Source organism: Phyllopteryx taeniolatus, chromosome 7, assembly GCF_024500385.1.
Source record: "Phyllopteryx taeniolatus isolate TA_2022b chromosome 7, UOR_Ptae_1.2, whole genome shotgun sequence".
In the NCBI taxonomy this organism is placed as follows: domain Eukaryota; kingdom Metazoa; phylum Chordata; class Actinopteri; order Syngnathiformes; family Syngnathidae; genus Phyllopteryx; species Phyllopteryx taeniolatus.
The window spans coordinates 13,847,237-13,868,167 of record NC_084508.1 but is presented as its reverse complement, the minus strand read 5'-3'; the positions used below and the strand labels follow the sequence as shown (position 1 = coordinate 13,868,167).

The following is a 20,931-nucleotide window of genomic DNA, read 5'->3' as shown; positions in this document are numbered from 1 at the left end:
ACCTGATATCTATTTTTAGCACGTAGGAAGAATAGTGTAGTGTTAATGATGAGTAAAATGGATTCGTTTATCTCTTGTCTCATTTTATGATACAACTTCAGGTTTAGGGCGATGGACGTTTTCCCATTGACTTTCGTTAAACGTTTGACATGCGCAGTCAGTCCTTGTGAAGTTACAAAAGATTGCAATAGCTCAAGGCTATTATTTGTTACATATGACGATTTGAAATTTTGGTACAGATTTTACCAAAAATTATAGAAATTGATGCAAATGATTTGCTTTCGCGGGGCACAGAAAATGATGTGGCGAGCCGGATTTGGCCTGCGGGCCCTGAGTTTGCCGCCTGTGATCTCGTATCTTTGTTCGTCTATCTATGCCAGTGACATATTGTGACAGGCAGAACAATTAAATGCTCTTCCACTAGATGGCAGAAGGTACAAGTAACGTGTATCCACCCGTTGCCATTCAGAATCATATTTTTGCGTTCAACTAAACGAGCCCAGATTTCACACCGAGCAACTAAATTTGTGAGTAAATTGAAATTGTACAATTGTTGTCTCAGTTGTAATTTGTTTTGTCTTTTGTAAAAGTGTTTCTGCTTTTGTTAATGTGTTTTCTGAAAGGTAAAAGTGTTTCAGAATTGATCATATTATTTTGCACATCCAGGCCACCGTAGAATCTCCATTGGAACCTCTTTGCTTGAAATTTAAACTCCATGTTCACAGGTTTTCCTCCCACACAAAAAAAAATGCTTCTTAGGCTAACTGAAAACACTTAATTGCTCATAGGTTTATTTTATTATATTTTATTTTATTACATGAGCAATTCCTAAATTTCAATTTCATTTTGATGAAATAATAATGATGCATCAATACTTGAAAGGAATGTTGATCTGATTATGAATGGCCTCAACATTTGATGATTTAACCTTCCATGCAGTGCACATCCCAAAACATGGGTTATCCTCCAAATTAAACTGTAGTTAATTAGTCATTATAAATGTGGAGCAAAAAAAGTCATCTGCCAAATCTCAGTACACTAGCACGCCCACTTGACCAATTGTGACCAATTGGAATCCTGTAATGCACCTGATGCTACGATGCAATTAAAGTTGTATTACCTTATGTATTGTATTATTAACAATGGCTGTCCAGAAGAAATTTGCAAACATTGGTTCAATCACCTTCCAGATTTTCCTTTCTAGTCTTCTCCAACGAGTTTCTACCACCGCTCTCCCGTACTTCTTTGTGAAAACAAACCTGCTATTTGGCAATCACATTTAGTTTCTCGCTTCCGATGTGAGGTTAATTAAATTTGTGGCACGCTAAGGAGCTAACAGCGTGTTAGCAGTCACCTACATTCCAGGAGACAGGCTGCAAAGTTAAACACAAGGGGCCTCTTGAGGACATCCGGGGCCCCTTTTTTCCTCACATCGCCTGCTGGTGCCGTAACACGCAAAAAAAGGGAGTTGAGCCAAAGTCCAATTCTCAAAACCCCCCGCAATAAACTCATATTCAATTGCAGTTTAGATATCAAACGTGAAAACATCCTAGTAACCTTGTTGCTAACTGCCAATACTGGGATTGATTTTTATGGTGTGGTGAAATACTGCTTTAGTCTTGCCTTTCTCCAAAGTACCAAGACTACAGAACAGGATGCTTACAAGAAAGACCAGCATGCCAGCTGCACAGTGTGTGTGCTCACAACAGACGTCGGATGCCAATGCCAAAGTGGACAAGGTCATTGCTGAAAAAAGCACCGGCATGTAGTGAGTAGTGTTTGCAGACAGTGTGAAAGGCCTTACAACCAATCTGGAATTCAGATCTATACAGTAAACCATTTTCTATTACATTTGTCCACATTAGGGTGATCTGCATGGAGTCTATCCCTGCTGACTTTGGGCGAGATGTGAGGTTCTTCTCAGGACAGGTCACCAGTCGATGATCATATCGAGTTGACATCACATTTGTTCACACAGTGCCGTATTCCGTATTATGTTCTCTGAGTACACTACGCATTCACTCTCCTCCCCATACGCGCAACGCCACATGTCGCTGCAGCTGTCTTGCTTGAATTCTTCCGTAAGCTGGAAAATGTTTTCCTCGAAAATCCGTGACTCTTGTTTGTTTTCCCACCCCTGGGAATGGATTAAAAAGAATGTGGGATCACAAAAGTAAAAAGTTTCCACCGTACTGGAAGAATGACAATAAGCAGTAAAAAAAAAATTATATATATATATATATATCATTATGTCATAGAGGTCAACCTCATCTAGGAACTAATTTACATATTTTATAGTAAAAATACAAAGCAGGAATTCTATCAATCGAATTGCAGAAATTGAACAAGTGGTTTAAACAGTGCTAATTCGAAATGAATTGTACACTGCAAATCTTGAATGTGTAATTGGCTCTATTTCTTTCCAAAGCGATTCATATCTGTCTCAAGGGAATGCAAATACATACAATTGCATCTCTACATTTTTGTGTACCATTGACAATGTTTATTACGGCGGAACGGTGAAGGACTGGTTAGAGCGTCTGCTTCAGAGTTCTGAGGACCGGGGTTCAATCCCCGGTCCCGCCTGTGTGGAGTTTGCATGTTCTCCCCGTGCCTGCGTGGGTTTTCTCCGGGCACCCTGGTTTCCTCCCACATCCCCCCCCCAAAAAAACGTGCACGTTAGGTTAATTGAAGACTCTAAATTTCCCATAGGTGTGAATGTGAGTGTGAATGGCTGTTTATTTATATGTGCCCTGCGATTGGCTGGCAACCAGTTCAGGGTGTACCCCGCCTCCTGCCCGATGATAGCTGGGATAGGCTCCAGCACGCCTTGTGAGGATAGGCGGCTCAGAAAATGGATGGATGGATGTTTATTGCAACATTCAATTAATCCAATCTAGCTAACCCTTTGTGTTGTTTGAATTGTGCAGGGTGCGTAATGTGTTTTGACTCTTTCAAGTTGTCTCGGTGAGAACAGCCAGCTGTGATCTTAAAACACTCCGAATGTGTTGGCTGACCTGTAATAAACTGAAAATGCACTTACAGGCCACCAAGGAATTACGACATACTGTATAATTGACAATGTCTTATAGTGTCATAATTCTTATTATTATTATTTGTTAATATTTGCTCTGTACAAACTGTTGTGTTCCTTTGTAATGTGTAAAGGACAAATGACCAGTGAAAGATCAGTTTTAACAACATTTTTTTTTTTTTAGATGGCACCTGCCAATAAGCCCTTTGAGTCTCTTTTCTGATTAAGGGCTATAGAAATAACTTGACTTGCACACACTCTAATAATTGCTGAGGTGGCCGGGGTCAGATTTAACCAATCACATTCAAACTCATGTTAAATGGGAATTAGCACAAAACTGTCCCCATTTAAAGCACCTCTGATAACACCATTTAAAGTTCAGCTATTTTAGTAGGCTTTTCCTGACATGCTTTTTGCTTTCGAGCCTGAAGGTTTTGTGCAAACACTGACTTACGTTTGGAACGGTTCATAATTCCCTCCGCCTTGAGTACGACCTGAGTTCCATCTGAAGAAAAACAGACCCAAAGCATGATGCTGCCACCGCCATGTTTTACTGTAGGTAAGGTGTTCTTTTGGTGTTGTGTTGACGCCAAACATACCTTTTGGAATTATGACCAAAAAGGTCAAACTTGGTTAATTGTTAATTCATTCACTGCCAGCCCTCCATGTTAACGTGGATATTTGAGTTCAACAGCCGTCAAATGTCAGGAAAAGCCTACTAGAACATCAGAACTTTATTTGTGGTTAATCAGTGTCACACACGTTATAGGTCACATTAATGGTGGAAAACGTTTTGAAATGATTTATCTCGTGCTGATATTTTAGATCACAAAAATCCCATATTTGAACATGGGTGTGTAGACTTTTTATATCCATTGTATGTGCAAATTAGGTGAAGATGGTTTCTTAGATATTCATAGTTTAATTTTTGTGTGTTTTGTTTCCATTTGGCACTTAAGCATGACATCAGCTGATCAGGAAAAAATGGCTGATTGTTATAGCTATTTTCTATAAATGTCCACTAAAACCAAGTTGAACAGTCAGAATCCGTCATTTTCTATCTTTATTAAACCACCTCGGGCTTTTTCGTAATACAGTGCACTGCAAATCAGTTGATAAATGTGCTCAACAGCAGGCATGATGACCCATTGAATCCTTCATTCAAACAGTTAGCACATTGAAGAATAATCACAAAACAGCTTTTTATAAAAATACAGCCAATGAAAGCATGACAATTTATATTACAGCTTAATATACAAATATATAAATGTACATTCAATAAATACAACACGGCGTATTCTTGAGATGTATTGTGGCTATGTGGTAGGAAGGCCTGTTGCAAACTGCAGCGGATTGCGTGTGTATTTTTATTTCCAGCAATCTTGTAACTTGTGTGGCGTTTGAAAGTAAGGCTGAAATCTCAAACTGGGCATAGTTCTTCTTTTTAAAAAAATGTCTGCAGGGAAAGCGTTTTAAAGTGACCTGTGATACAAGAACCAAAAGGCAATCGAATCAAATGACCGCAATTCAGAAATCCAAAAATAAAACACTGATTTTTCTTAAAATGGTATTTACAAGACCAATGTGATTCAGGAGATAGTCAACAATTTTTTGGTCCCTGTCGATTGCTGGCGGTTAGTAGTTAGGCAAAGGGACAAAAATTATCATCTTTTTGCATTTGGAAGACAAACATTTGCCTAAATTTATGCCTGTCACCCTGAATCATCCATATAAGCAAAAATCCATAGTTCATATAGGCACAATAAGTGTGTACAAACGAACATAAGCATAGACAATTGATTGCAAAGACGTGTACAAATGTAAAATGTGAGAACATCATCACTTGTGTAACATTTTTTTCCAAGGTCTAGACTCTAGACCGTGCACTGCTTTGTCCTCCTTTGAAGATGATGATTATAATGATCATGATGACAACGGGGGTGCTTGGAGGGGTGTATGTGTTCCTCTGCATGTTCAAGCATCATTCTGACCAAACAGACTGCCCTGCGTCTTCAACTTGTGCATCCTGCAGAACGGACAGGAAGACGTGTTCAAGATGGAAAACTGCAAATGCATCCGCATTTCGAAAACGCGCGCCAAAGAATAACTATAGTATCGACATTTTCTTACTTCGGATTAGGGTTGGGCATAGCAATCTATTCGATGGACGTTAAGAATTTTTTCAGTTGTGCGCAACTGATTCTCGAGTCGGTTCCAACTAATTTACTGTCTGAAGAAATACATGACGTAAGCTATGGGAAACTGAACATATGACATTCCAAAAACATGCTTGTTAGGTTAATTGAAGGCTCTAAATTGTTGTTATTATTTCAATTATTGTTTGTCCATATGTGCCCTGTGATTGGCTGGCAATCAACTGGGCTAGACTCCAGCATACCCACGAACGTGAAGACAAGTGCTAAAGAAACTGAACGAATGAATAGATTTTGTTTTGATATTCTAGTTCAGACCGTACACATTTTTTGCAACATTTTGCGTCTACTCTTGAACTTACAATTTCTCTTTACGACTCATGTTGTCTTCTTTGGACTTGACAAAAACTGCAGCTTCTCCTCCTCTGACCAGGTCAGTGAACTCTGCTTCCTTTGCACTGAAGATCACCCTGTATTATTAATAATAATAAACACAATACATCTGCAAGCAGCGATGAATGGACCCTCACGCCCCCATGTTCATACCTAATAAGTCTAATCTCATGCTACTTCTGCATTACATGGCGTGGGCAAAAAAGCGTGGCAATTTAGCGTCACCCATCTGTCGGAGATAGTGATTCCCAACCATTGACTCATCAGGTGTTCTGTGGGAAATTTGCCATTTCCCCTTAATTGTTCTGAAAGGTATTATTTATTCACTAGTTGTACAAATGCATCTTTGTTCTTCTCTCTGAGCCAGCGATGTATAGTGACATGCAGAACAATGAAATTCTCTTCCACTAGACGGCGCAAGGTACAATTAACCACGTTGTCATCTGCACAACAGAAATTTCCCACTGAGTAAGTACATTTGTGAGGAGATTGAGATGAGATTATCATTTTTTCAATATGTATACTTTTGGTTTGGTGGTGTTTTTCTGACAAAAAAGAAAAAAGTGCCTTGGCTCAAGAAAAGGTTAGGAAGCACTGATCTAGGATACCCGTTTCTGATCTGGCTCGTTTGGGCAAATTCCATACTAATAGCTTGCCAAAGTATCAGCCATATCAAAATGGCTGACTTCCTGTTCAATTTCAGGCATGCTCCCTTGAGACTTTTTTGTGTTTCCTGAATTGAAATGTCATTTATCTGTTCTAGTCACGTAGTTAGCTTGTGTTCCTCCATGCTCCTTGCGAGTGTTTTCATTTTGCTTTCACTTTCTGTCCCATTCCATAAATGGCTGAAAGTGCATCGGCAACACAGAACTGTCAAGGTACTACTGTATATATTTTATTTGACATTTTTTTGCTTTGTGGTGTGTGTAAAATATGTGCCTTGGCTCAATACAGGTTGGGAAACACTGGAGAAAAGAGACTTACTTGGACTGGGTCTCCCCCGACTTGACGCGCAGTTTCCGGACGTAGAACTTGCTGGTGCCCCACAAGTCCGACAAGCTGATGATGGCGTCCTTCTCCCAGCGCAGCTTGACGATCATCAGGTCCCCGATGTCCACGTCGGTGGTGAGGAGGAAGGACAGCGTGCTGTTGCCGTTCATGACGGGGCTGCGGGAGAGGTGAGCCGCTCAAATGTCACGTTATAGCCGGGTGTGCGTGAGCGGGTGCGACACATACAGCGGCTGGCCTGCCGTCTTCATTTAGAGTCACCCTGACTGCCAGTCTGAACGTCAAAAAGCACTGTTTTTTTTTTTTAACTACTGATTGACACTTTATTAGGTACACCTGCCGAAAGCATTCACATAGTACTAAAATACATCATGTACTACCATCATGGAAATCTAATTTAGATACAGTATACAGTATATATACATATAATATAAAATATATATACATACTGTATCCTCCTATAGGTCTGGGTAGCATAAATGCATGTTTTAAAACAACTTTTAAGTGGTTTTGAGGCTGTCTAACTTCACTTGTTTTAAGAAATAAAATACATATTACTCATTTTATGACTTTTTTTTCTCATTTATGTTAAGCCCAGTTTTTGCAGTGTATTGTTGATCCATGTATTGTCGTCATATGCAATGGCGCTGAATGGTCTTGCTGTTGTTAATTCACTTTTGTATGTATTCGCATACAGTTTGACTATTAACAGTATTGATACATGTACGTATATATGTTTTGCTACATGCAATGCTGTTGACTATTCTTACTGTTCACATTCACTTTTGTACTTACATTATACTTATTCATGTACAGTATTACATTCACATCTGCATATATAGTATTTGCCATTCATATACAGTTGCCACGCACACTGCTGCTGTAAATATGTAGCAATTACATAAATATTTAAATTAAAAGTTGGTATTATTAATCCTCTACTGTCCAATTTATATTTCCATCAATTCTTGTTTTTTAAAGCTAAATAAGGGAACCGAAATACGAGAAAAACCTCTCTGTATAATGTTACGACTACGACTACTACTACTACTACTACTACTACTACTACTAATTCACAACAACCACAGTCTTATTAAAGTTATGTGTGTCAGAATTGTATATATTCAAGCATAACATACGTACAGGACAAAGGGGATGTCTTCCTTCTCTCCGTGGGTTCCATACAGGGAAATTTTCACGGGCTGCTCATTGAAAGTCAGGCTTTTCTTGCTGAACAGATGTATCTTCACTTGGTAGTGGAAAACTAAAACGACACGGACATTATACATTACAGTAAGAAGTGTTTAAGTTTGCATATTTTAGTCCTTGCACCTCTAATACATATTTATCTAGCATGTAATTTAAAATGACAGTAGCTTTAATGCGACTTTCTGTAGCTTCATGTAAGAAAGTGGATTTTCTGTTAAACGTTGGATGTGAACATGTTCAATTTCAACGCAGTTTCCTACCTGACATTGCGGACAATACTGAAATAAACTTTTTGCATGCAGAGGTGTCGCCTTTCCAGCCTTTAAATGTTTAATGTGACTTTTTGAACACTTCCAGCTTGCTGCAGTGCTTGTACCGCTATTAGATGTACGTAATGTGGACCAATTCCATGCAAAAAAAAAAAATAATATAATGATGATGACGTTTACCTTTGTAGGGCATCATTTCCCGAGTCTTGAGGTACATCTTGGCACTGCGCGTCACGCGGACCTTGTTGATGTTGTAGCCGATCTTGTTGCAGCGGTTCTTGCGGCAGCTTAGGCACAGGCCCTTGTTGAAAGCCTCACGCGAGTTGCAGCGGAAGGACATGCTCTGCTGCTGCGTGTTGCGCAGCGAGTCGATGAACAGGTGGATGGAGCGCTCGTGGGAGCATTTCACCAGTTGGTCCATGTCTATAAATGTCACACACACACACACACACACACATACAGTAGAGAATGTTTTTAGAAATGGCGCCAAGATATAGAGATGATCTAATCTTTTATTTACTGATTTGCTGATTTTTTTTTATTATTATTTAGTAAGAAATTACACAAAAATCACCATATCCTTACTATCCAATGAAAGGCATGTACAAGGTACAGTATGTCAAAATATTAAGAGATTATTGTTTTATTCCAAAAAGAACAACAAAAAATTACTCCCTGTTTTAGATTAAGAGAAAATACCAAAAAAAAATCATTCTTTTTATTAGACAGTGACAAATAAGGTTCAAAATGGACTACAGTCCTCCAGCAGCACATTCCACAAAGATGGCTAACATGACACTACTTTAAGGAAATGAATTGAACATTGACGTGATACATCTTGACTGAGAGACTAAGATCTTTCTATGTTGGGGAATGCATTTCCAGTGCAATTTTTCAAAATCAAATCGTTGGTTATTATTAAGGCTAATGTAGCTGGATAAGTGTGAAAGTATATTAAACTGTTTTAGGATCATCTTTGTGGAATATTAACAGTATGTAGTATTTTTTATTATAGACAATTTTATTTTTTTTTTAATGTAGGGGTGTCAATTACTTACATCTTTTTCTTTATTCATGGCAGGGCTCCATAGACCCTATCCCGATTTACAGTGTAGGGTTTTTTTTGGGGGGGGGGGGATACATTTCAAATAGTAATGGGGTTCAGGCATTTTTTTTTCATAACATTCATTAACAAGAGCATTCCAGAGAGGACAGCCCTCCACGCCTTGGCCCTAGCTCCTAGTTTAGCAGCTAGGGCCACAACGTGCATAAGAGAAACAAGATTTGAGCTTGTTTTGCTGTTATGAAATATTTGTTGTTTGTTTGTTTGTTTGTTTCAGAGGGAAAAAATGCAAACAAGCAAAAAATAACAGACTTTCAGGGTCGTAATTTTGTAAAGTGTTGTGGTGGAGAATATCCCGCTCCACTCCTCTAGTTGGCGGTAATGTGTTTTCGAAAGTGGTTAAACCTGCCGAACAACTTCGAGGAACTTGTTCACCGTATTCCGTAACAAATTGCAGGAAATCACCTGCTATCCAGGTCCACACAAAAATCAACTGGCCTTCTACAGACTATAGTGTACATGACACAAGCAAAAACATAACCTCCATTCTGGTTCTTTAAGCTTGGTGGGGGTAACAAAAAAAAATAAAAATAAAAAAAAGGCTTTTTCGCATGACTCCGAAATTCTGTCCGATTTCGACTGGACTTTTTGTATAAAACCCTACTAAACACCCATGAGAACAGTTTACCTCTGGAAGATATCAGTCACTTTCTGCTGTGCTCAGTTCATACAGTAAAGGGAGTGAAGCAGCAAATCATCAAAAAAGGCTTTCATCTCGGCATGAGCCAGAGCGTGCTTGTGTGCTCTACCCTAATTCTTTATGTTGAGAGACCAGAGGGCAAACATATCTCAATTGTGCGACTGCTTGTGAGGAGCCAAAATGTCAGTTTGATAAAATGTATACCCGCGTCTCCCCATTGTTTTTATTGGAAGACCATCTGAGAGGTGTCTCATTGTTTTTACAGCTGGAACTATGTATATTATATAAAGGATGTAAATAATGTGCATTAGGAGTTAAAATGAAAAGGAGCTTATGGTCTTAATCCAAAACCGAAGTACACGAGTGGTGAGAGTACATACTTTGTAGGCCTTTGATGCCTTCAAGTGCAATCCCCCTGAGGGTGTTCTGGATGTCGCAGCCCGGCTGGAAGGTGCCCCCGTTGGGGTAGATGTCGATGTGGCCCACGGCCTTCTGGATGCCGATGCTGCGCCCCGGTGAGCCTCGGGTGTTGGTGTGCAGGACGTCCACGAACTGGGCGTCGTCCCTGGACAACGTGTTCTGGTCGTCCGCGTGCTCGAAGGTCGGACCGGCGGGATCCAGTCCTGCAATGTGCAGATTGTCATGTTACGGCATTATATACACTGACAATAACTTTGACCTCTTTGCTACTCTGGAGAGCCACTGAAGTGCATGAATAATGTTTGGGAAACACTGGTGTACGTAATACTTCAAAATCAAGCATTATCGCTGTTAAGGTACTTTTTTATATTTGATCTCATCAGATTGTGTGCCTAAAACACTTTTTAAACACATTGTAAATGTATTTGAACTCAAATTCAATCATAAGTATAGAAAAAAAAACTACGTATTGTAGTATCTGTATGTTAGCTATGTGCCTTTAAGAGGTGGGGCCTGTTGGGGTGACGTGTAACATCGCATCGTAACATTACAAACAACAATCGCTGAAAGCAGTGACTCTAAACGTGTGGTACATGGGCTCCCTCTAGTGGTAAACCAAGAATCACTGAATTAAATGTTCGAATTTAAGCTAATTTTCCAATAGCTTAAACCTTTTATTAATCCTGTTCGGTACATTTGTTAATTGCTGTTCAATTGTTTTTCACTATAAAGTGCAATACATTTGCATTTCATCTTTTAGGACTGTTTGTTTTTCGAACATTCAGGTCCAATTTGTATTTAACTTATATGCAATTTATTTGTATTAAATCATTATTAATTAATGTTACGCTGTACCTTATACTGTGCCGTCGAGTATACTTAACTGATGCTAGAAGTTTAGCTTTAATCTTAGTTCAGTTCAGTTCAGTTCACCTGTGATCCTGCTGATCTTGTGGTCGGTGAGGTCTCCGGCGATCCCGGCCACGTGCGCCCCGAGACTGTAACCCAGCAGGTGGATCCTATCCCAGGGCAGCTGCAGCTCTTTCTGAACGGGTCACAACAACAACAACAACAACAACAATCATGCTGACTGCCTTACACTTAATATACACAACTAATAACTGGCGGCACAAGATCCGAAAGCCTCTGCGGCTGCTTTTGTTTGAAAGCCTCACCGTCATTTGGAATGTAATCGCGGATTAGAGGAATTGAGCGGTCTGTTTAAAAAAATACAACAACAAAAATACAAGCTTCGACTAGGAAGTCAAGTAAAAGTGAGGCAAACAATTTCAAACAAGTTACTGCTAGAGTATTTTTGAAAGCATATGTAGTGCTTATCTAAAAACTGATTATTGTAAAGGAGGCTTGTATAAAGTATTTATAGGAAATGACAAGCAGTGGGAAAAACATTTTAAAATGCAATATCATCATCAACTAATTGGTCACATGCATAAAAATACTTGGAATGTCAACACTAGACCAAATATTGGCGAACATTACAAGACCATTTACGTCCAACACACAGTTCAAAAGGTAATGTGTTGTTTTGATCACCATTTGTTTACTTAAGTTAAAGATTAGACAAAATGTACGTTTTGGAGCGGTGTAACATATGCTTAATAAAAAAAATTACAACACTCTAGTTCTTTTCACTTTTATTTGAATTGTTGGAAACTAAACGCATAAACGATCTCTTCACTTTCTTTTGTTGAGAATTTTGCTTTCAGTTGTGCCGCTTAAGTCGCGTTTACCCCCACCCGAGAATCAAAATGGTACACTTCTTTTCTTTGACATTGTTGTCTCTGATCCATTAGGTAGCCTGCTAACATACAAACAAGCACAAATACGACACTCCAAATCTACTAATTTTCTTTTTTTGAATCAAAATGGAACCCCCCTTTCCTTTATGACAAGGAAGTAGCCTGCTAAATATCAAATAAAGGAATACGAATACAGCGTTAAACAATGTTTTGTTCTGCTTTTACTCGAGCCATTTATTTTCTGTTTTTATGGACGAATACAGCGTTAAACAATGTTTTTTTGCAACAGTCGAGCATGTGTTTATTATTTTGAATTATGTAGATCTATGGCTAAATGTTTTGCGGCTGTAGCACGGTGGAATAGAGGGAAGCACAGCTTGCCGCACAGTTCTGAGTTTTTTTTTCCATCTCACTCAACCAAATGTTCCTGATGGAAAAAAAAAAAAAAAAAAACTACAAGGTTGATGATTTTATGTACATCCACAATTAATTACGCTGCTGCACTCACTTGTATCCAGGTGACAAACTTGGCCACGTCTCGGCCCACCAGCTTGGTGTAGGCCGCGGAGGTCGGGTAGTGCCGGTTGGCGCGCGTCAGCCAATCCACCACGATCACGTTGGCGCTGGGCACGCGCTCGTACAAGGCCGACACCAGCTTGGGCACCCAGCTCTCAAACATGCCCGTTACCTATGCAGTACCAACACACACTAGTGAGGTCAGCAGCATTATCGAATGGAATCACTTGGAATTTGGATCTACAGTGAACCTCTGTTTAATTCATGCTGGGGTATGTTCCAGAACCACCGGCAATACATACAAATCTGCAATATGGAGAGCCCAGATAATGCAATATATACCCTCCCACACGCTTTTAACACTTTAAACATATAAAAACATAGTTAAACACACTTTCAAAACACATTGTAAACATATTTTAACACAAATCCAAGCATAAAAGGTATAGAAAATACTGTAAATATATCTTTTTTAAGAGACAGGGGCCTGCCCTGATGGGGTGGCATGTGACGTTGGTGGGTCTGTGTGTGAGTGTCTGGGCGTGTCTGGGCTGTGGCTGACAGCAGCTCCTGCGTGAGCGTGGTCATTGTGTTTAGGTGTTTTTAATGTTCTGGGCCATTAGAGGACCTGAGTTGCTCTAAATGTTCACTTTAATATCTGTGCTACAGTGGGGGCATGTGCAGTAGCTTTTTGGATCTGCAGTTGGTTGGCAACCAGTGCAGGGTGTAACTCGTCTCACGCTCAAAGCCTGCTCCAACTCACCTGTGACCCCAATGAGGTCAAGCGCTATAGAAAATGGATGTATTTCCTAACAAACCCCACCAAACAGCAATCCATCCAGTCAGTCGGCATTCCGAATAGCCCTCATTCCACATGTTGGGGTCAAGAGGTCATGTGTTTATAGGTTTTTAGGCACATACCGTCCAGCCGTGGATGATGACAAACGTCTGCGTCTGCGCATTGAACTCGCACTCCTGGATAGTGTCGGGCCTCCCGGCCACAATGTAGCACATGTCGTCATCGGGAACGTCGACCGTGCGCAGGGAGAACTTGGACTCGATGTCTGTGTAGTCGGTGAGCCACTCGGTGGTGGTGGCGGGCGGGGACGTGGGGGTGACACTGCTGTTCACTGTTGCAACGCACACCCACACACATACACGACCATGAGAGGTCATTGGGGCACAAAAGTCCTGCACACTGCACACATAGTAAAATCTAATCCTTTTTTTTTTTTTTTTTTTTTTTTATGTTTTTACGACAAATTTTTCTTTTGTTTTATTTTTGCAAAACACAACAAAACCATCAATTCCAATTAAATACGTCCTCGTTGGGAATCTACTTTTTTTTTTTTTTAATACTGTATTTATCTCTGCTGGCACTGAAGGTGCGTAAAACAAAGACTATGTCGCCCTCTTTTGCATTTAAAGCACATCTACCACAGGAAAAAGCTTTAAATTAGTGTAAGGGGAAATAAAGGGGTCGTAAATTACGAACTATTAGTAGTATCACTAAATTATAATTTCAAATTTGAAGAAAGTGAAAATAAACTAGATCCAGTCATCTTTCTAACTTGCCTTCAACCAAGAAAAGCATTCTTAATTCTTTTTTTTTTTTTAAAGTGAAATTTAGTTATGACTAAAAACCTATGCGTGTATACATAACAGGTTTCACGTAATCCCAGTCTGTCAACGCAATAATTATGTTAAATGAGTGTCTGTGTGGATATTCTTCTTTATCATTATTATTATCTCAAAGGCTCCGGAGGCAGGCTTTACTTTATGCACACACGGAGGTGAATGTGTAAGATGCTTTGCAGACCTGCAGGCGTCTACTCTTCAAGCGTTTAGTGAGGTGATTCCCGTTCAAACAACCGCATTAAGTTCATCAACCAATTAAGCAGCAGATCGGAGATGGAATTTATGACATAGTTATAATATTTCATTATGTGGAGGAAATGGGGAATTCAAAGTATTGATTATGTCGCTCTTACCAAACACGGCGTTGGTGGTGAGTTCAGGGTCCGAACAAAAAGTGGCAAAGATTTTTCCCAAAAGTATCCAAGCGGTGAAAAAAGGTATGTTTTCTTTTCCCATATTATTAAAACGTTGGCCCTGTGAGGTGTCCGAAGTAGTGTTGGAGGCTTGATATCCGACTTTCAAAATAGAAAGAAAAGTCGTGGCGTCCTAAGTTTCGTTACCGTCTGTCACGGTTGACGCTCCAAAGTTATCTTTAAGAAGAGCTCATTTGCATATTACAAGGTGATTGGGTGACGGTTTCGAGGGCGGGGTTTCCCCAAGGGTCCAATCACCAAGGAGGTGTTGACCAGTCACTAACTTCGGACCGCCTGCAGAGCTCACTGACTGAAATCAAATGTGTTTTCTTTCTTTCTTTAAAAATCATATCAAATATATGCATAAAATACTGTATATACAAAAAAAAAATGTAAGGAGTTAATTTCAAAAAGTCATCTTCAAAAATTGGAAAATACTTTTCAGAAGACCAATTCCTACAAAATGTCCACATTCAAAATAACTTAAGTTAAAAAAAAAATTTAAAAATTTGAGATTAATGAATTTCATTTGGGGTGCTTTTTAGCTGTATGTGCTATTATCATCAAAACTACAAAAAAAAAGAAAATTATTCAAATGTTTCAATATATGATATACTGTAGGTGTAACTACTGAAACAATATTCTTATTTATTGATATACACTTGTGAATCAAATAAACATCATATTTGTGTATCAGTTTTTTAAATGAGCTATGTGTTTAATAATGTGGGAAATTCACATTTTTATGCAGATATTTTTATGTATTCCGTTTTTTTGTTTGTTTGTTTGTTTTTTAACCCCTAGAAAGCTTTTTCCCTACAAAATGGCCTTTACCAGTTTTGATAGAACATTTTTGATCATGTTGATTAATAAAGGCAGCAGGGACCTCTGGTGTTAAAACCGTAACGGTGCAGCGGTAACAACAACACAACACAGATGCTCAGAGGGAAGAAAAAGGAAAAGCACATTCGTGTCTTACATCATGTCAGATGTAAAGTATGTTAGCACAATGCGCGGACGTGGTAAAAGGTGATAAACACCAAATACGCGTGTAGGATAGGACGATATGCTTGACCGAGACCATGTGTCGGAGTTTTATGATGAATTCCATTCCCAAACGTCATTGTGGGAACTCTCATCCATCCCATAGTCTGTACTTTGCTCATAATAATATTAGTGTATGTTCTCGAATGTCACTTCATGCAGTGCTGCAAAGGATGGGTTGACCATGTTTTTTTTTTTTTGTTTTTTTGCAACAGTCAAGCATTTGTTTATTATTTTGAATGATGAAGATCTACGGCTGAATGTTTTGCGGCTGCAGCACGGTGGAATAGAGGGAAGCACAGCTTGCCGCACAGTTCTGAGTTTGGTTTCGAATCTCGACCAGCTCAGGGTGCGACCAGTGACTACGCTCGTGACTAAAAATATTTGTATCTCAATTTATCTTTCCCCTTTGAAATGTGTTGAAATGCAATTAATCCGTTCCAGCTCCCCGGTAAAACACCAACAGAAAATGTTGTTTCAGGTTTTTGTTTTTTTTTAATAAGAAAAATAGCAAACTACACTATTGTACTTTTTAAAAACATACAGTACATAAATTGAATAGAGCGTTAAAAATTAAACAGTTTGCACATCATGATTTCATGCATTTAGTATTCAGCTCCTTCTAATGTAGGTACATATGTACAGTTTTTACGTCATTTTCATATAATTTGACCAATAACGGTAAAGACGCTTGTAAAACAAAAAACAAAAAAATCTAATTTAGCAGCTCTTTTAAGCTGCCTTGTTTTAATAAGGGTAAATGTCTCCCATGCTGAATCAGCCATGCTTAAAGTCCGATTTTCAAAAAAACGTATTGGTAATTTAGAATTTAAGGCATTCATAGTAACGGCAACGCTTAATGACAAAGCAAATGGTGACCAACTGAATTAGGCTTCTTGTATAACACTAAAGACATAAACAGCTGCAGATACAAGTGCAGAAATGAGCCAAACTACTCAGTAAACCCATTACACTCTTGTCTTTACACAATTGTAATAACGGTAAAGACATGCAATAGTTCCACAACACTTTGACAAATACATTCATATTTCAGAAATAACACAATTTAATTTCCTGTCTGCTATTGTATGAATGCAAAATGGCTGCCTCATCCTGGTATTTCAGCCCACAGTTCCCTCTAGTGTATTGGACCAACATGGTGAGGCTCTCTCCATTGGCATTCACGGTAAAAGACAGCTTGAGTGACAAAGAAGTACGGTTTGTCAAACAACAACAACAACAACAAAAAGGAACTCTGAAGACAATACGATGCATTAGTTAGATTAGTTTTCATGGAAAAGGCAAATTAAACAACAGGAGAAAAACCCTATTAATTAAAAAAAAAATATGTCGTGAGCATCTTCAGAGCACGCTGAAAATCACGAGGCTTCATTTCGGACATATAATGGTAAAGAGTTTGAAATTATTACTTTAGGCTAATTTTCTTGACGATATAATAATTTTTTTTCTTAGAAACAATTATGACCTTTTGATGGCTAACATGTTTTGGCAGGCGCTGCTGTTTTGGTTAGCGACGGGATTTAAACGGGCTCAGCGGTGAAATCTTCATTGTCAGCAATCTAAGATGCAGCCGGTGAAGGATGCCGCCCGTGAATTAGGACGCAGCTATGGGCCTCAGGCCTCGCCCCAGATAAATAAGCAGATCAGTGCAGTGAGTAAAGAAATATCCGACTGGGGTACGAATTCCTTAGCGTTCCCTGTTGCTGACCGTTCATCTGTTTGGCAAAACTAAAACGGTGCATCCACATTTGTTTCACATTCCATTGTGGAGAGCATGTGGGAGGACGCTTAAGAACGGGATGGATGTTGGTTCACTGTAGTTCAGTTTATTTGAGTCAGTGTGTAGGGCTAAAAAAAAAAAAAAACTTTAAGAAGTATGTACACAGGTCAGTGTGATTAGAAGTACCGTACAGTATCTTGATCATCAACACACACAAAAAATGAGACACTAATATTACGTTGCATTGATGCACATGTAATGGGGAAGTTGTGATGACTCCTCATGGCTGCTTCGAGAAAGAATAGGAATACTCTATGGGATTTGGTTTCCCAGAATAAATATTCCAAGGGAGCGACATTGCGAAGGGGCCCCCTGTATAATTCAGCACACGTGTATACAGTATGGGCTCACATCCACACAATTCAGCATTTTCTGTAGACTTTCAATATTGTCACGTTCCCAGTTTTTAACCCTAAACTGCATGTCTACGTGTTTTTGCTAAGTTTAGCAATAGCCCCTCTACATACTACTGTACATGTAGTGTGCAAAACACGTGCAAGGTCGTGTTCTTGATGTCTTACATGAACTCAAACAACACAGGTTTTCTTGGGGGTGGGGGTCGGCGGCTTTCATTGCCACCATCTTTCAGACACAACAAGAGAGAAGAAGACCTTGCGGGAGTAATTTCCTGCACCAGCCAGGCCTTGAGGCCAGCTGGAGAGAGTAAATTATGTCAAATAAAAAAACCCAGGGTAAGAGGCTTTTGCATTTTATAGCTTACTTCTTTCTTAAAGAAACAACGTTCTAATTTGGCACAACACAGTGTGGGCTGTAGGCATAACAGTTGGAAGGGAAGAAAGAACATGTATCATATATTTTATTCCTTTATTGAAGTGACACAAAGAGCTTGTCGCGCTCTTAACTTGGCACTTGAATGCTCTCTTATGGCAGCGGATAGGCACATTGATGCTTGCACACAACGTACACATAGGAAACTGGTCCTTCAAAGGAGCCAAAAAGAAGTTCTACCATCCACCAATGTGATGTGATGTGATGTGATATGTGCCATAACCCTTATTTAAACTCACATACATCGCAACCATTTCCTAAAGCGGTTCTATTGTGGCTTCTATTTCTTTTGTTGAGTCTAAGTGGAGATTGCTACACGGGTAACCTCCATAGGATCAAGCCCAAAAACCTCAAAGCACCCTGGAGTCATGTTGCAAAATATAAAGCCATCTATTCTCTGTGGCGCATGTCCTCATTCGGGTCATGGGTGAGCTGGAGCATATCCCAGCTGACTTTGAGCGAGAGGCGGTGTACGCACTGGACTGGTCATGGGAATGTGGGAGGAAGTCGGGGCACTCGGAGCAAGTCCAGATTTGAACACACAACTGCCTTATAAATTTTTTTATTCGTTATAGTAAAATAAAAATGTATCAAAACATATGTGGACTGCTATTACTGTTAGATTCTTCAGTATTAACGCACTACTGGTCACCTTTCTTTGCTTAATGAGTCTCAGTACTTATATGTGTATGTCCTTAATGTATATTTTGTTATAGTGCGTTCGCATGACAGTGGTTTATTTATCTGCAAGTTCTAGAAGCAGAAGGCCAGGCCTTCACTGGGCTGTTTATCATCTGGTTCAGCTACTCACGTTCGTGTTTATTAGATTTGAGCCATGCAGACAAAATGGCAACAGGGGATTTCATAATTATTGGACTTCAACAGCTTCTGTGTCTGGGTTAAAGTGCACTTTATTTCATCCTTCCATCCATCCATCTTCCAAGCCGCTTATCCTCACAAGGGTCGCGGGACACTTTATTTCAAGTCATCATTGCTTTCCGTCCACATCACAATTACAGACTTTTGGTCAGTTTCAAATATAGAAAAACAGAGAGGGCATAGGCAAAACTTGAATAAAGATATTCTGCGCGGTGGTAGTGATTATCATGTCTGCCTCACTTTTGAAGGGTTCTTGGTTTGAACCTCGACTCGGGCCCTCCTGTGTGGAGTTTGCATGTTCTCCCCAAGCTTGTGTGGGTTTTCTACTGAAGACTCTTAAGTTGTCCAAAGCTGGGAATGTGAGTGCAACTGGTTGTTTGTTGATTATGTTCTCTGTGATTGGCTGGAGACCAATCTAGGCATTTCATTTAGTTGCCAGAAAACAGCGGCTTAAATGAGTACCGGTATATCTTGATGCGGTAAAAAAGTTAGATGGTGAAAAAGATTTATAGGTCCCAAGATCATAGTACCTGACACAAACTTACTTCAAACAAAAACATGTGAGCAGAAATGGCTTCACTGTGATGTGTGTGTCTGTTCCGACCTTTTCTCTTTCGTGCATCACAGTGGCTGCTTACACTTTAATGACACTTTGCATCAATTCTTTCTGCAGTCTTAGATTGTGAGAGGCCTGCAGTTGCAACACTGGCGTGGCATCACACCATTACCCCTTGTTGCCTTACAAAAGTTGCCTCAGCTTCAAGTATTGGAAGAAGAAAACTATCAATACAGCGGATGTTGGTAGCGCGAGTCGTCCAGTGACCGAAGGGCCGCTGGTTCGAATCCCAGCTCCGAGTGTCGGAAGTGTCCTTGGGCAAGACACTCAACGCTGATTTGGTCCCAGTGAGACTGGCAGTGCCTTGCACGGCAGTAGCCGCCCATTGGTGAAGAGAACACACACACTGAAAGGTAAATAAACATGCACCAAAGGCAAGAAGTGAAGTAAAGGATCCCACACAGCATGGAGCACCAGCATGGATTGTGTACATTTTTCCACCCTATGAAAGTTGGAAGTCATCCACCTCTCACTCCATGAGTCCTCTGCCTCATGGAGTCCTCTAACCCTAACCCTAGTTGTCATGTTGACTTAAAGTGACCGCTTTCCAGTACATGTGCACTATTAGCAGATGGAGAATGTGCTAGATCACTGAGCTACACCAATAAAATAGCAGTTATAATTACAGCTAATGTTTGTACAAAAAACACTCCAAGGCCATAAATAAATTTCAAAAATCAAATGAAAAACAGAAAATACAGCAGTAACTGAGGGCCTTCCTTTGCGCTAGTCACATATTCTTATCCTGTGTTCCGTTCGTAACATGGAAACGTCGTATGTCTGAGAGACGTGTTAAGTGTTCAATCGTGAGTGAAGGGCGCCTCCTAGCGCACAAGCAGTAAAACGTCAGTGAGAACATTTGGGTAACATTTAGGAAAAGGTCCATCCACCGGACACTTTATTAGGTACACTTGCAAAATCTAACGAGATCCAATACAAGAGCTGTCAAAATAATAGATTTTTTTTTATTTTTTTTTTAATAATCAGCCAGAACTCGTATTGTATGTATTGAACGTCAAAGATATTAAATATTTTGATATGTTGTTGTAGTCTATAATGGTGGCCCTCTCATGCAGCTGGATAAAGTAAGCAAAACAGAATGTAAAGTACATGTACATCTTGATACAGCTTTTCAAGAGGTAAACTAAAAATAGAGTGAGAATATATAACAAGGGATGCTGCTGGGTGGGTTTTCTCCAGGTACTCCGGTTTCCTCCCACATCCCA

At 39.7% G+C, this 20,931-nt stretch overlaps 1 protein-coding gene across 1 annotated transcript; it reads right to left on the bottom strand.

The window, feature by feature from the left end:
* Positions 1–4,084: 4,084 nt before the first annotated feature.
* On the bottom strand, positions 4,085–14,745 carry lpla (lipoprotein lipase a). Its single transcript, XM_061780732.1, has 10 exons — positions 14,517–14,745; positions 13,447–13,655; positions 12,518–12,697; positions 11,183–11,294; positions 10,210–10,452; positions 8,247–8,489; positions 7,732–7,852; positions 6,565–6,747; positions 5,550–5,657; positions 4,085–5,060 (listed from the first exon to the last, which is right to left on the bottom strand). The coding sequence occupies exons 1-10, from the start codon at positions 14,617–14,619 to the stop codon at positions 5,009–5,011; spliced, it is 1,554 nt and encodes a 517-aa protein (XP_061636716.1). The 5' UTR covers positions 14,620–14,745; the 3' UTR covers positions 4,085–5,008.
* Between the last annotated feature and the right edge of the window lie 6,186 nt (positions 14,746–20,931).